General features: G+C 42.5%; 1 protein-coding gene across 7 annotated transcripts in view; it reads right to left on the minus strand.

Moving 5' to 3' along the window:
• plch2a (phospholipase C, eta 2a) overlaps window positions 1-16,329 on the minus strand; it is a 94,620-nt gene that overhangs the window by 34,933 nt on the left and 43,358 nt on the right. For 3 of the 7 annotated variants that reach the window (XM_024292572.2, XM_024292577.2, XM_024292578.2), the window contains exon 1: window positions 875-1,418. The exons of 2 other annotated variants lie outside the window; for them this stretch is intronic. In XM_024292572.2, coding sequence (XP_024148340.1) covers window positions 875-1,064 — 190 coding nt within the window. In that variant the 5' untranslated portion in view covers window positions 1,065-1,418. Of the gene's footprint in view, window positions 1-874; window positions 1,420-10,084; window positions 10,485-16,329 lie in introns of those variants that run through there. 2 more of the 7 variants (XM_024292574.2, XM_024292571.2) reach the window with 2 other exon arrangements.

The raw sequence follows: 16,329 nt of genomic DNA on the forward strand, positions 1-16,329 counted from the left end.
AAAAAAAAAAAAAACTGATACTCTGTGAAGCTAGACAGGAGTGTCAAACTCAATCACACAAGGGGCCAGAATCCAAAACACACCTGGGTCGCGGGCCAGACAGGATAAACATTTATTAAACACTCTAAAACTACATTTTTAAACTTTAGAACCGTAACCTTTTAACATAATTATGAAGTAGATATATAGAATTACCTGTGATAATGCTGATGTGAATGCTGTAAGCCTAATTTTGGTCGCTGAAGCTGATAGCTAGCTAAAATATTAGCTTAATTAGCCTAAAAAAACTATAAAAAATTAAAAAGAAAAAGAAAAAAAATCTTAGGTTAACCAGAACAGCTAGCATGTACCACAACAAATAGCTAAATTTCAAAATAGCCTAAAAGAACTGCAAAAAGCCTAAATTAGCCAAAACAGCATGTAGCTGGAATGTTAGCTAAACTCCAAAACAGCCTAAAAGATCTTAGTAAATGCCAAAATAGTCCAACAAACTAGCAGAATGATCATTTTTTAAAACCATAACTTTTTAACATAATTCTGAATAGTAAAAAGGCAGGAATATTATTCCAGAATAAATCAACTTAAACCTTAAATAACTTTCAATATTTTACTCTCCATAAAAATATATTTTATCAAAACTATACAAGTTAGAAATGAGCTCATGATAACATCGGGTCATTAATAACAATAAAATAAAATGATCTGGAGGGCCGGATCCGGCCCCCGGGCCTTGACTTTGACACCTGAGCCAGAGACTACGACCAGTGCACGCGCCTTTCCTGCACAGTATGGCTGAGTGGAGGGGTGGCACGCGCTCACCGCACCTGGTGAAAACGTGCACGTGTTTGTCCCGCGCGTGAGCGTCATGCCTCACCTGGGCCTCGAGGCCGCGTCCTCGCGCTTCTTTTGCCGCTCGCCCATCCGCACGCGCGGTTGTGATAGAGCAGGCTGGCCCGCGGGCCTTCACTGACTTTGGACCAAGTGGCGTAAATCTGGATCCTGGAGGTCCACTCCTTCAGGCTCCACGCACCCGCCAGGTCGTAGAAACTCTCACTTCCTGTCATCACAGCTGACTTCCGGTTTCCAGCACGCGGGACACATGTCAACACACAGTTGTGCACGTGCACGCACCTGTATGTTCTTCAGGCACGCGCCTGAGGCGGGGAAAGGTCGCGAGGAAACTTTAAGGATCTGTTTACTGCAGGACGTCAGGCTGGATGTTCCGGAGGATTTCTGCCCCCAGGACGGACCAAAAACCTGGAGCGTCTTCATGAGAGGAGGAGGAGGGTGATCTTCATCTCAGCACATCATCATCATCTTTGTTCAGGACTGTCTATCCTTTGTCCTCCACAGCTCCTTACATTGTTTTCTGCTTCTTCCTTCCTCATTTTTAGTGTTTCTTCTGCAGTTTCCCTTTTACTACTGAAATGTTATATATATGAAATATGAAGGAGGCAAATGTTATAGATGGTTATGGTTTTACACTTTCTTCTCATGTTCTCTTCATTCTCTTAAGCATGTGTGTCAAAGTCAAGGCCCGGGGGCCGGGGCCGGATCCGGCCCTCCAGGTAATTCTATCGGCCCTCCAGATCATTTTATTTTATTGTTATTAATGACCCGATGTTATCTTGAAAATTATCTTAAAAATTGTCATTCTGCAGCTTTTTGTGGACTATTTTGGCATTTACTGAGATTTTTTAGGCTGTTTTGGAGTTCAGCTAATATTTAAGCTTCATGCTAGCTGTTTTGGGTAACCTAAGTTTTTTTTTTTTTTTTACGTTAATTTTGAATTGATTTAGCTAATATTTTATCTGGCTATCAGCTTCAGTGTTTTTAACTATCAATTTCAGCATCTTCAGCATCCAAGTTCAGCTTACAGCATTCACACCAGCATTATCACAGGTAATGCTATTTATCTAGTTCATAATCATGTTAAAAAGTTACAGTTTTAAAGTTTTGAAAATGTAGTTTTAGAGTGTTCAATAAATGTTTCTCCTGTTCGACCTCAGGTGTGTTTTGGATTTTGGCCCCTGTGTGATCGAGTTTGACCCCCCTTCTCTTACGTCTGTGGTTTCATTCCTCTTTCTTCTCTTTCTTTCATTTTTTTATCTTCAAAAGATTCCCTCTGTACTCCTATCGTGCGTCTCTTCTATCTCCTTCATTCTTCTCTTCCCTTCAGTACATTTTTGTTTTTTTTCCCACAAAATGAATAAATACTAAAGTAATGCATGTTTTTTTTATTTAGTTTCTTGTGTTGTGACAGAAAGTGAATTCAAACTGATGAACTGACCGCAGGGTTCCCACGAAGTCTCAAGAAGTGAATTTACAAATTTGGAAATAATACCTTAATAAGTCCTGAATTTTGATAGCTGAGTCTTAAAAATTGTGCTGCTTGAAACTTTTCTGTTTCACATTTAATGTCAAAAATTAAACATTTTCAACTAAAATCAAATGATGTAAGCAAACATCAGGAAAGGCTCTTTGAAAAAAGGAAAATAAGAGCTCTAAGACATCATGGCACAGACCACAAACATGATAAGAGGCTTCAGTTTTCATCAGAAATTGGGAATAAATTGGAAAATAGACTGAGAAATTGGTCTTAATTTTTGAGATGTCTGGCCTTAAGAAGCACCTGTAGGAACCAGGAGCCGGTTTCATGTCATAGTTTAGCTTCTCATCATCTTTTATGTTTCTTGTTCTGTGGTGGAGCTCAGAACAAACCGGATTGTGGAGATTTCTCCAGGAAAGCGGACTCCGGCGCTGGCCGTGGTGCTGAAACGGTGCCAGAGTCATTCCTGCTGATGAAGGCTGACTGCAGTGGGTTTGTTTCTGCCTCTGAACAGTGTGCGAGTGCTGCTGCCCTCAGTCATTATAAGGTTACACACCAAGTAAAAAACGAGTTTCTACAAAATAATACACGTTTGTGGAAGTCGCTGAGCAGCTAAAACTCTAGTTTCTGAGTCGTTCCTTTAAACTGGATGCGGACTAGCTTCTGAAATGAACTTTCTCTCTGATGTGTGGTTGGATATTTCTGAAAAAGCAAATCCATGAAAAGTTTGTTTTCCGTTTCTTACAGCACAGATGAAAGCATCCGAGCGCTGCGGTGGGAGTGTGCACGGCATGGGCGTGCACGGCAGAGCTCCTCAGAGGCAGGCTGGGTTTTGTTTTGACACGGCTATAAATAACACGAACAGGATATTACCTTCACTCGTGCATGAGCACGGGACACATTACCGGCAGAACAACCTCAATCTGGGGACTTATCTGGCGCCCTCGAGCACTCTGCATGATTGCTGACGATCCAATCACAGCTTTCCAAAAGTGTCTCTGGACCGGGACTGGACCAGGACCAGACAGAAGAACCTGTTTCTAAACGAATGAATGCCTTTTAATTCTGCATGAATATATCCAAACCAGTCTGTGTGGAATTAGTTTTCCCAGTCTTTGAACTGAAACATTCATATTCATTTATTGATCTATTTTCTGCTCTGTACAAAAGCAGTTTAGCCACTCATGATCAATGAGGTGTTTGCAGTCATGATTAACACCTGAACTTGATAATGCTGTTAAACCCATGCCAGGAAAGCCAAGTGGGCCCATATGGTTTAGAAGTGGCAGAAAATGTGGCCCAGATTGGGTTTGTCTGCAGTTTCTGTTGTGGCCCGACCTGTTTGCACATATTGACTTAAGTGGACACTTAGTGGTCAGGCTCGCTATGCTAGCCAGGTGCCTGATGGACAGCAGAGCTCGCTAGCTCATTGTAGAGAAGCTTGTTAGCATGCTACAGTGGCGCACACTACCTCAATACAGAGGAACTCGCTATAGCAGAGCTAAATAGCATGCTACAGTGGAACTCGCTAGCATGTAACAGTGGACCTGCTAGCACTCTACAGTGGAACTTGCTAGCATGCTACAGTGGACCTGCTAGCATGCTACAGTGGAACTCGCTAGCATGCTACAGTGGAACTCGCTAGCATGCTACAGTGGAACTCTTAGCATGCTACAGTGGAAATCGCTAGCATGCTACAGTGGAGCTTGCTAGCATGCTACAGTGGAACTCGCTAGCATGCTACAGTGGAGCTTGCTAGCATGCTACAGTGGAACTCTCTAGCATGCTACAGTGGACCTGCTAGCACACTACAGTCAAGCTCGCTAGCATTATTAGCAGGTCTGTGAATGGAAAAAAAGCATTAACAAAGTCAACAAGTCTTTGTTAGAGACAAAGGACTGACACGAGTCCATGTCAGATCTAATCCCAATTGGGATCCTACTGCAGGTCAGACACGAGTGTCTGTCCAAAGTCCACATCCAAATGTAGGCCAGTTCAAAACAGAGTCCACTTCAGGCCCAGGTCTATGAATCCAAGTCAGCCCCATACAAATCTAGTCCGTGTCAGACCAGAGTCTGCGTGAGAAACACAGACCGGTCCCTTAATTTGGTACAATGTCCAATTTCTCATTTACAAAAAAATACAATAAAAGAAGACACCAGGTACCACTCATGTCAGCTGAACAGGAAACTGAGGCTACGATTCACACAGATTCACCAAAACTGGACAATAGAAGAGGGAAAAACGTTGTTGGTCTGACGAGTTTCAATTCCTGCTGCTACATTCACATGGTAGGGTCAGAATTTGGCATCAACAACATGAAAACATGGATCCATACTGTCCTGTATCAACAGCTCAGGCTGGTGGTGGTGTATGTATGTCGATACCGAGTCCTGATCTGATAGTTTTGTAACGCATTTAAAACATGAACAAATGTCATAACCAGGTCCAGGTTTCTGTTTTTCTTCATTAACTTAACCCATAAACAGAACATCTCTGTCAGGTAAAAACAGTGGACTATTACCTTATAAAAATAGGGGATAGTTGTGGAGAAAGTTTGGTGACTGTAGTTTTAGAGTGTTCAGAAATTATTCATATTTCCATTAAAAATTCTGACAAATTAACTATGACTTTCTTTTTTGTTTTAGAATAATTATGATGACTATTCATGACTAACTAGTTTTGGTTGTTTTGTTTTTTTTGGAGACTATAGGATTCTTTTGAACCTTTTAAGACCTGACATCAACATGTGTGAACATCACATTTTCGGTTTTATGTCCAAAGTCGTTAATTCTGCTGATCTGGACTCTGTCAGAGAGAAATAAAAAGGATTGGCTCTGAAGGGGTTAAATCTCCTGCAGCTGTGTTCTGTGGACCTACACTCTGGCTGAAGCTTGATCATTTCATCTACAGGGTCTTCAGGCGGACCAATAACACTGAGGAAGCTGGAGCGTCCGCACATGCTAACTCCACAGAGAGGACCAAGCCAGGATTGGAACCAGCACCTCCTCGCTGTGAGCCGAAGGCAAGAACTACTATAACACCGTGCAGCCCCAAGGAAAGCTGCACAGGGAAGCAAACTAAAAGCGTGAGAAAGCTTGAAGCTCTCATTTCAGCAGGTCCGTCTCCAAGATCTCCACCAAACTGAAGACCATTCTGAAACTGAAACCCCTGAGGAGCATTCCTCATGCACCAAACACGCACACAGCTACCTGAAGGAAGGCGGGGCTTCATTCCATAACGCTGCCAGCTCGTTTCCACAAACCCTCAGCAGCACCTCCAACGTCTCAGCCAGTCCTGCTGTAGACAGAGGCGTGAGGGGGGGGGCAGCAGGGTTTGGTGGGGGTCTCTGAGCTGCCGAGTCATCAGGAACTTCGAGCACTCCTGTGAGGCGTCTTCATCACACGCCGGCGTTAACCTGCAGTCTCTGCATGACCAGAACCGACGGCACAAACTCAGCGCTGTCAGGCAGCAGAGGGCGCTCACCTTTACTTGACCGCTGCAGAATGTGTTTTAATTCTACTGAAAGAATGAGTTTTTATCCGAATGTTGTACAAGGATTCACCTTTTGACCCCTCCTTAACACTTTTCTGCAAACACACAACTGCAGTTCACATCAAATATCTGCTCAACCAGTTAGAGCAGGAGTGTCAAAATCACAAGAGGCCAAAACCCAAAACACACCTGAAGTCGTACAGGAGAAACATTTATAAACACTCTAAAACTACATTTTTAAAACATTAAAACCCTTCACTTTTTAACATAATTATGAACTAGGTATATAGTTAATTCAGTGAGCAATTCTGTGAATTTGACCGCTGAAGTTGCTGAAGGTGATAGCCAGCTAAAATATCAGCAAAACGCCTAATTAGCCTGAAAAACTAGTAAAACGTCCAATTTAGTCAACATAGCTATCATGAAGCTAAATGATTAACTTTACCTTAAAATAGCCTAAAAAACTTGTTTAAAAAGCCTAAACTAGCTAAAACCGCTAGCATGTAGCTGAAATATTAGCTAAATTCAAAAATAGTCCAAAAACCTAGCAAAATAAAAAAAAAATTACTTTAAAACTGTGATATTTTACATAATTACGTACTAGATATAAAGCATTATCAGTGATAATGTTAGTGTGAATGCTGTAGACGGAATTTGGCTGCTAAAGATGCTAGTGCTGATAGCTGAACATGCTGAAGCTTATAGCTAGCTAAAATATTAGCTAAATGCCAAATTAGCCTAAAAAAACTTTAAAAAAAAAATTTAGATTAGCCAAAACTTCTAGCATGAAGCTGAAAAAATAGCTAAGCTCCAAAATAGCCTTAAAATGTTAGTAAATCTTACAATTGTCCATTGAATAGAATACAAATTTTTAAAACTTTAAACCCTGACTATGTTCATGTCCTCCTCTATGCTCATTAAATTGTTTGCTCATGGATCCAAGTGTCTCAGTCTCTTCATCACAGTTATTTTTTTCAAAGCATTTGCATTTTTCTTCAAAACCAAAGAGAAGTTTGTCCCGTTCACGCTGGCTTCTGGTGGCTAAATCATTTTGGTCAAAAATACCAGATAGTTGTTGTCAGAGGAGACAGATCAGGACATCTTCTTTACGGAATTCTGTTTGCAAAGTTCAATACAGAACGTGAGCGGGTCATGAATTTGTATTTCTCAGTGATTCTAGGGACAACAGGCAAAGACCCCAATTTTATAAATATATTCTATTGCTCCAAAGTTCTAAAATGTGCTGATTTTCTATCTGCAAATGTAGAATCCTAGTGTTATATTTTCAGGACTCACAGACTCTTCAGCTTCATGCATCAGATTGAGAGAGATGATCCTGGATGATCCTGCTGGATCAGATGATGAAGTTCCTCCTCAGAAAACAGATGGACTCAGTTGGAACTAACTGCTGCTATTGATCTGCCTTTGAGAGCCGCCGTGCTTTAATGAGAGGACAGCATCAATTAATGGAGGAGCCATCCTTCAGACGGAGGGAAATATTGATATGCTGCTCTCGCCCTCATCCATCCTTCTGTCATGTGAGCAGGAATATGCAGATATTGATATGTGAGCAGTGAGACGAGGAGCCGGCAGCTCTCACAGGATGTCACTGCAGCTGGAGAGAACAAAGAGACGCCAACTCCAGTTTGTCACTTTTAGCTCTTTGGAAAGTGTTGAAGTGTTTCTCAGCAGCCTCTCACAGCCTCACAGGCGGCTGAAACTGCAGTTCTTCAGCATCACTGATGGTGTCCACCATGATCCAGGCTGTAAGAATGTCCAGACTCAGATGTTCCTGATGGTTTTATGGACAGCAGCAAATCCTGTTTTTGACGGTAAAACTCTTTCAGACGGAGAACGTTTCCCTTTCATGTCACAACAGCCCAGCTGGTGAATAATAATGACGGGTTGTGTTCTGAATCCATTCCGGGTGACCTGAACCTGAACATGTTTAGGTCCGCTTTGATGGGTTCAGACGAGTCATTTTCATTTCTGTCAGATTCTTCGGGGCCTCCAGGATGTTTTCGTGCCAGGGGCCGTGCCGGCTGACTGACACGCTCATCAAATGTCAAACTGTCCCAGGCGCCCAATCAGCATCCAGATCTTTCTCCGGGCCCCTGTGGTCGCCGTTTCTCTGCAGACGCTTGAGCGTGCACAGAGAGGACGCCGGCGCTCTGCAGAATCATGCAGAGAATTGAATTTCTGTGATCAATATTTATGCGAGCGAGCCGCTCGGTTTCTCACAGACGTGTTCATCATACAGAGGTCAGAGCTTGCAGCACGCCTGTGAAACCAGTTCCAATGTTTTCTGAATGTTTTCCATTTATTTCAGCGGTAAAGACTTTCTGAGGAAGTGCTGGTGACCCTGAGATGATGAGCCTTTCTGCACTCAGATCATGGGTTAGCCAGTGGGAGGCTACGCTGAGTTCCCTCCAGTTGCAGTGGCCTCGCTGAGACAGAAGACGGAGGTGTGATGGAGACACCAGAGATTCGTTTAAACCACACAGCAACTCTTAAGCTTCAGGGCTGAAGCCAGAGCAGACTGGATTCAGGCGGGTTAGCAGGTGACCAGCAGCTCTCTCCACCGGATTTCCCCACAATCCCGGGGATGCACTCTACAAAAGTCAGTTCCTCGATTTTGTCTCACGTCAGTCACAGTTTAACTTCATAGATGACCTCTGAGGAGTCACATGACCCAGGTAAGCTACAACAGCTGCAGACTCCAATGAGATTCTGGATCATTTAGTTTCAGATTTGTTTGCTCAATTTGAGCTGAAGGAGCTGAGATCCCCCAAAATGTTCTGGAAACCTCAGTGGGACACTGACTGACTCACCACGACATGTGACTGCAGAGCCGCAGAGGATTGGTTCAAGCCCCCGAGACCATTTCTGCACAGGTCTGCAGGTTTCCAAGGTGAAATACCGCAGAGACGTGACTTATTTTTACCACCAACACTAACAGAGTCAGCAGATGATCCCAGCAGTCAGTACAGACACACTATATCTGAATCTATGAAGGAACACGCCTCTGGAAGATCTGACCCTGGTCTGGAACTAGTCTGATCCTCTTGGTTTAGCAGGAGTAGAAACTCACTTAAACTCTGGTTTGGACCAGACTTTACCTGCAGAGGAACTCGGGAACTTCAGTGTGAACGCAGACCCACGTTGTGAGTGGATGGTCACAAACAGGAAGCAGATACTCCGACAGGAATCATCTCTATGCTCACACCAAACGAACCTCTTGCTTTATCTCCTGAGTGTCAAACATAAACTTCAGCTTGAAACTGTTTTTTTCAGTGTCATGTGACTGCAGCAGCCAATCAAATCACACTGCACAGCCTCAGCAGAACGAACGTAAAGGAGAGTATTTTTGGACTGATTGTCACCACCACAAAACTTCACATGCAGTTTGAGAGGAAGTGAAGCCACGCAGCAACAAACACGTGAGGCGTTCACAGAAATGTTGTTCTGACACGTTTCCAGAGGCTGAATCCAGAGAAAAACCAGGAAAACTAATCTTTTAGCTTTATGCTAACTGTGTTAACTAAATTAGACGTTTTAACAGTTTTTTAGGTTAATTTGGCATTTAGGTCGTATTTTAGCTTCAGAGTTTTCAGTATTTTTAGCGATCAATTTCAGCATCTTCAACAGTCAAATTCAGCTTCCAGCGTTCACACTAGCATTATCACAGGTAATCCTGTATATCTAGTTCATAATGATGTTAAAAAGTTACTTTTTAAAATCTTGAACATGTAGTTTTAAAGTGCTGAATAAATGTTTATCCTGTTCGGCCCGCGAGCTAAGGTGTCTTTTGGATTTTGGCCCCCTGTGTGAGTCAGTTTGACACCCCGATTTAGAAGAACAAAAACCATCAGCAACACATCTGAACGTTAAGTCTTTACGTCTTATCTTTGCTTCCGTACATTTAAAGGACCATAAACGGGTGTCGACGTTTGGACAGGAAAAGTTTTGGGATCACTTCCTGGTCAGACGACCCGCCGCTCTTCTTCTTCTGTCACGCTCAGAGCTTCCACAGACCATAGCGCCCTCAGACGAGCTTCTTCTCGCCCTGCAGGACGGTCCCAGAGAGGAAGAAACCCCCACAACCCGCCTCCCCCTCCCCCAGCTCATGGGTGGGGGGAGTTCTCATGCCTCAGGGTGGAGTACATCATTTAGACGGAGCAAACAGACGGACGAGGACTAACGTGGAGCAGCACTGCCCACACCTGAGCAGGCGTGCACGCCACCCCCGCGCTCGCTTACCTTTCTCCCGGCTCAGGGTGCGAATATTCCCAGGATCATCCATGGAGGTTTTCCTGGGAGAGACGGCGCTCCATGTGCTCCTACGACAGGGATGGAGGGGCGGGATTCATCCCAACTGCCATCTAAAAGCTGTTCCTGTCACAGGCACGCCCCCCCCGGATTCATCATTCTGGGTGCGACAGGAACGCTGCCCCCCCTCCTCCTCCACTCCACCTGTCTTGGAAACTCTTCCTCCGCTCATCCGTCTCTGGGAAAGCTCATCCTGGCGTGCCGATGCGGAGAAGGCTGAGACAATGGAGTGATCTTCCACTCTTCTTCCTCTCTCCTGCAAAGGCTGGAGGGTTGTGCATGCATGGGGTGGGGGGGCTGTTTCCTGGGGGGCTTGCTCAGTGCAGTCAGCCACTCACAGCCCCTCTGTGAGAGGAGCTCTCCTCCTAACACCATCACCTGGGGGAGCAGCGGCGCTGAAGGAGGAAGAGGAGGGAGGGAGCAGAGGAGAGAAGGATCTCAGCGCTAACGGAGAGGAAGGAGGAGCGATGCTGGAGGAGGCGCCGGATTTACCGCCTCTGTCCCAGCAGGGAGTCCACAGACCCACAAAGACCCCACAGCACGCCGAAGACCCGCTCGTCTTCATCCTTCTGTCCGAGAGCTTCATTAGGAACAGGTGATCACAAAGAGGAGGAGGAGCACAGGTTGGGAACATTTCCAAATCCTGACGAGGAAATCTTCCCCAAAATACCCAGAAAAACAAACGTCTTCACAGGAGCTGCAGAACTGGACACGATGTTCTCCTGAGGTCCAATTTATCCGACAGTTTCATGTTCCTGATGAGAGCAGGCAGTAGGCGCTTTCACATCTTTGACATATTTGGGCCACACTTGGAATTGATGAGGGAGGATCTCCACGGAGGTTCACCAAGAAGATATCCTGGTCAGGTGCAGGAAGAGTCCATAAATAATCTGATTCTCTCACCAACTCCTGCAGAGATCCTGAGGTGACAGTCAAACTTCCTGGTTCTGACTCTGCTCACTGCACAGAACCTCACCAGGATTCGCCTGCAAGCTCAATGAAGCACAAAACATCCAGCATGCATTGGGAGTGGCCAGACTTTCCATTTATCCTTGAACAGTCTTTTTATCTGCAGTCATGAAAAAAAAGACATTTTTTTAGAAACATTCAAAATAGAACAAGGCCAAATGCCCCCAAAGGAGGAGAGGAAGGTTGAAATCTGACAGTAAACTGCCCCACTTCACTAGAACAGATTCAAGATCTGCACCTGAAAGAAGAATCGCCCTAACGATTGAACAGGAAAGTCGAACAGGTTTCTCATCATTTCCTGCAGATGAATTTTCCATCTCCACCATGAGTTTTTAGCCTTGCTGTCTCCTGGACACACAGTATGTCTACCTTTCTCCTCTGCATCAAGTCAACCATCTCTCTACGTGTTCCTGTCATTGGTCCAATATTCAGTGTCTCTACTCTCAGTCCAATACCCAGGATTTTCCCATGAACCCGCCGTCCTCGTCTCCTTCTTCCACCAACATTCGTCCCATTTCCACAGTGAACAGCACAGATGGTTCCACTGAACTAGCAGAAAACCTCGGTTGAATTGTTTTATCTCTTGTCATTAGTTGATACTTTAAAATAACAAACTTCACATTTAAAGTCCTCCTCTCTTATTGTTGATGTTTGTGGAGGTCAAATATGACACTTCAGAAAAGAATCCTCCTCACACGACCCAACATTTGGAGTTTTACCCAAGTTAAAGTTTATTTTTGCTGCTCATTCATTCAAAGCATCAGAACTAAGGCAGAAAAATCTGAAATCTCAGTTAAAATTAGGGCTGGGTATCAATAAAAATAATAATTGATTCTCAAGAACCTGAATCGATTTGATTCAAACATTTTTTTTTCTTTATTTCAGTTCAAGTTTACACATTTATACACATTTGTTTAGAAAATTCATTAATGTGTTTTGAATATATTCATAATAATCTGATCCAGTTCACAGACTGATAAATGTATCAGTGAAATACTGAGATTATTAATATCTTACAGAGTTACATGGATTCTCTAAAGGAGAAGTTCTAACTAAAATGTTCAGATCATTAACATGTTAACATTGTTCTGCCTCTCCGTTTCAGTTTGGCCACTAGGTGGTGATCAAATGGTAAATGGTAAATGGCGTATACTTGTATAGCGCTTTCTACCCTCTTTCGAGGGCCCAAAGCGCTTCACAGTCACAGACCCATTCACCCATTCACACGCACATTCACACACTGGTGGCGGCTCCGCTGCCGAACACTGGCGCCAACCTCCCACCAGAGGCAATTCGGGGGTTCAGTGTCTTGCCCAAGGACACTTCGACACATGGGCGGGCAAGGCGGAGTCGAACCCGCTCACTTCTGATCAGGAGTCGACCGCCCTACCACTGCACCACAGCCGCCCCATCACGCAATAGTATTACAGCTTATTCAAGAAAAAGAAGAAAGAATAAGCAAAAAATTTCGTTTTAGACCACAAAAAAATATTTCCTTAAAAGAGTTTGGAAAATTCATCTAAAGATGTTCATTTAATCAGAATGTATGTTTAGGTTGATCGAGCGTTAGCGTTAGCATTAGCCGTCCTGTGGGAAATTCCATTAAACGTTGTGTCAAGTTGTGGACTTTAGCTTTATGTTCTAAATCGATTTATATTTTTTATGAATCAATTATTGATCCATTAAGTTTAAATGGATACAAATTGATTAATCAATTTTATCAACGCAGTTCTAGTTAAAATGTCTCAGTATTTGTGTTTCCATTAGCTATGAAATCGCGCAAATTAGATTTGTGAAAATACATTTGGATTATAGAAACAATAAATAAATAAAAAAAAATACTTGCATTTACTGAAAACAAAATGTTGGTGCTTAGAGGAGGTGCTTTTTTAGGAGTATCGAAATGGACATATTAAGTAAAATTGCAATAAAAGCATTTTTTTAATTAAATGCGCTTCGTGGTGGAAGAAGCTGTCCTGAGCGCTGCACAGCGGCGCCACGGGAGGTCACAGGTCATCAGAAGTCGAGAGTCTAATGTGGAATCGTTGGATTCACATCTCTGTAAAATCACCAACAGCTATTTCCCCAAATCTCTTTATCCGTAGTAGCTCCCACGTAGTTTTCCAGTCAACAGCCTGAATATGACGCTGACGTCTCCTTTGATGGAAGATAAGAACTTCAGCAGAATCTACTTAAAAAAGAAATACTTCTTCTCATTTGTTGTCATGTTTTTGGATGACTATCTCGTGGGTTGGTTTGTGTTTTTTCAGGACCGGAATCGATTTAAAAAATTGACTAATTAATCGGAAATCTGGAAAAAATTAATCGTGATTAATCACTTTTTCTTTTTTTTTTTAGTTACAGTATTTGCAAGCCACTTATGAGCAAATAGTCAAAATATGAAATCCCACTCAAAAATGTACGTTATGAACATTTATTTTTAACCCTTTGAAACCTAAAACTCAGTTTTTGTCTACATTTGATATTTCTGTATTTTCAATTTGAAAGACTTACAATTAGAATTTCTCACTGATGTCTATTTGACATTTTTCCTGAAATTCTTTTTTTTTTTTTTTGGTTTTTCTTCTTTTCTCATAAATTTTCTTTATTATGTTTGTGAAAAATGCTAAAACCATTTCCTTGGAAAAGTTTGATCCAGCTGGATTTCAGGTCGCCTCGGCTGGAATCTACACAGGTGGGGGCGTGTCTGTCCATTCTGAACTGCTCGCCTCCCGCGACCTTGGTGGGCGGGGCGTTCGTGGAGAACTGCAGTTTCCTTTTAAACAACCCCGGTGCTTGTCACTGTAGAAAATTCATGTTGATCCCCATCACAAACATAATGGTTTTCTCTTTTGATTTCTAATAGGTGAGCTCCGTTAGTCTCCGCCCCCCATAGTGGGACCAGATTGACGTTCGTTCTTCACCTTATTTATTAAAATAAAAGATTGTTTTGTCCAAAAAGTACAAATAAATGCCATATTCTCTCTTTAATTTTATAAAATCTCAGTCACAGAATGTAAAAAAAAAGTTTACATTTATTTTAGTTTTATTACACTGATCTGCTGCACGGCAGAACGCCTGAGGATGTTAATAGATATTAACGCATTAATGATGTATTAATCAGGCACTTTAATGAGTCAACATTCACAGTCCTACTTTATTCACATAGTTATAATTTAATGGAAGCAGTGTTACTGCAAAATCCTGTTTTTTTGACATTTCTAGAATTTCAATAAAGTTATTTTTGTGTAATAGAAACACAGCGAGTGTCCATAAAGAAGAAGATCATCAGTCCTAAGGACACGTGTGATGGCGTGATGATATGTAAAAAAGAGCCTTGCATTTTGAGCATCAGCAGCTGCTGCAGAGGAGCTGCACCCCCCCCACCCCCACTCCTAAAATATTTTCAGCAACTCACCGTGTTTGCATGAATAATACACATTGTGCGTCGTCTCTCCTCATGCCTCTTTCATGAAGCGGCAAACCTCCAATCTTTTCTACATCTTATTTTACAGGCACCAAATTCTGACCGCCGTGTACAACCCGACCACGACCAAATCCACTTTTCCTCAGTCGACCGGCTTGCAGCTCCAGCCTCTGCATGACCGATTGGAGCTAATGCTGCTGCTGTCTGCATCACAACTGTGACCAGCTGCAGGGCCCGTTTCACACCACCAGGCCCTGGGGGTCATCCACTATTCTGCAGAACCTGTTAGTGAGGCTGTCACAGACCAACAAAACTGTCCGGTTGTTCACAGTGTCCCCGAGTCATCCTGAAGCTCTGGAAATGTTCACGTCCTGAATGAGAGCTCAGCGTCAGAAAGTCTCAAACCGTTCAACAAAAAGCCAAAGAAACCTAAATTATAAGCCCACTAAATGGATTACTTAAGAAAAACAAGCTTTGAAAAATTAATATAATTGAACAACAAAGAGAAATCTGTGATGATGTTAAAAAATGCAGAAAAGTTGAAGGCTAAGAGAATAAAAATAGATCAATAATGATGATCAATACTAAAGGCCCGTCGGACTTTAGTTTTCTGCTCCGGAGCCTCATGTGACTCTTTGGTTAAAGAAATAAAACATTTTTTAAAAGTATGTCTGTAAAAAAAAGAGTAAATATAAAACTTAATTCAACACAAACAGTTGAAGGACATTAGAAGTTTTTAAGTGTGGATTTTTATATTTTTTAACAAATTCAAGGATTTGAAGTGTTTGTAAAAGAAAATGTCACTGAATTAGCTCTGATTTATACGGAAGAAGATTAGGGTCACTGAAATAAAAAAACCCATGAAAAATTCTGACTTTAAAGTCAGAATTCTGAGAAAAAAGTCAGAATTTTTCATGGGCTTTTTTTTTTCAGTGGCCCTAATCCTCTTCCGTAGATTTAGTTCATTAGATTTGTAAACTTCAGTCTGAAAATTGAAAATCGAATGATTTGCCACATTGAGACACAGGATGTCTTTTATTTTGAAAGGAAGGCATGTGAAATCTGACAAAAACTATTTCAAGTTTTGAAAAAAAAAATCTTCATTTTATTTTGCCCAAAAATCATTCATAATTATCATATTAGTAGAATTAATTAATTAATTAGTGTCATATTTTCCTGAAAAGTGAATACGACGTTGTTTCCTGTTTCCTGTTGGGATGTTGTCGGTGAGAATTGGACCCAAATTAAGAGTTGAAGGCGGGCCGATGGGGCCTTCCTCAGCTCAGCCGCCCCATGTTGGAGTTGACCCGGTGGATGGGGTCGTGTTCGGTCTCCTTCAGGTGGGGGTCTCTGACGGGTTTCAGCTCACAGTTTGGAGTCCTCAGCCAAGAGGAACTGAAAATACTGTCACATTTTTGAACTTGACAAACTAAATTCTTCACTTTTAATAATCCAAATGACTGCAGCAACTATAGCAGTTTATTTAAAGATCCACTCCAATAAAAGTTGTGTTTTTACCATCTTCTTGTGGCATTTTTCTGATAATGTAGGACACTTTTTTGACATGTTTTCCTGAGTTACAAATCAATAATTTCACCCACACAAATCCAAAGTTCCACTCAAACCTGGACCATCACCCAAACCCAAACCCAGTGAGTCTGTTCTCTCCTCAGTGAACAGTTCAGGTTCGGTGGTCTCACTTTGTGCGGTGAGTTCTGCACAGCAGGGATTCCTGTTCTCACACAAACATTCAGCTACAGGACGGCCGCGGCGGATCGAA

This window comes from Oryzias melastigma, linkage group LG7 (genome assembly GCF_002922805.2).
Source record: "Oryzias melastigma strain HK-1 linkage group LG7, ASM292280v2, whole genome shotgun sequence".
NCBI lineage: Eukaryota > Metazoa > Chordata > Actinopteri > Beloniformes > Adrianichthyidae > Oryzias > Oryzias melastigma.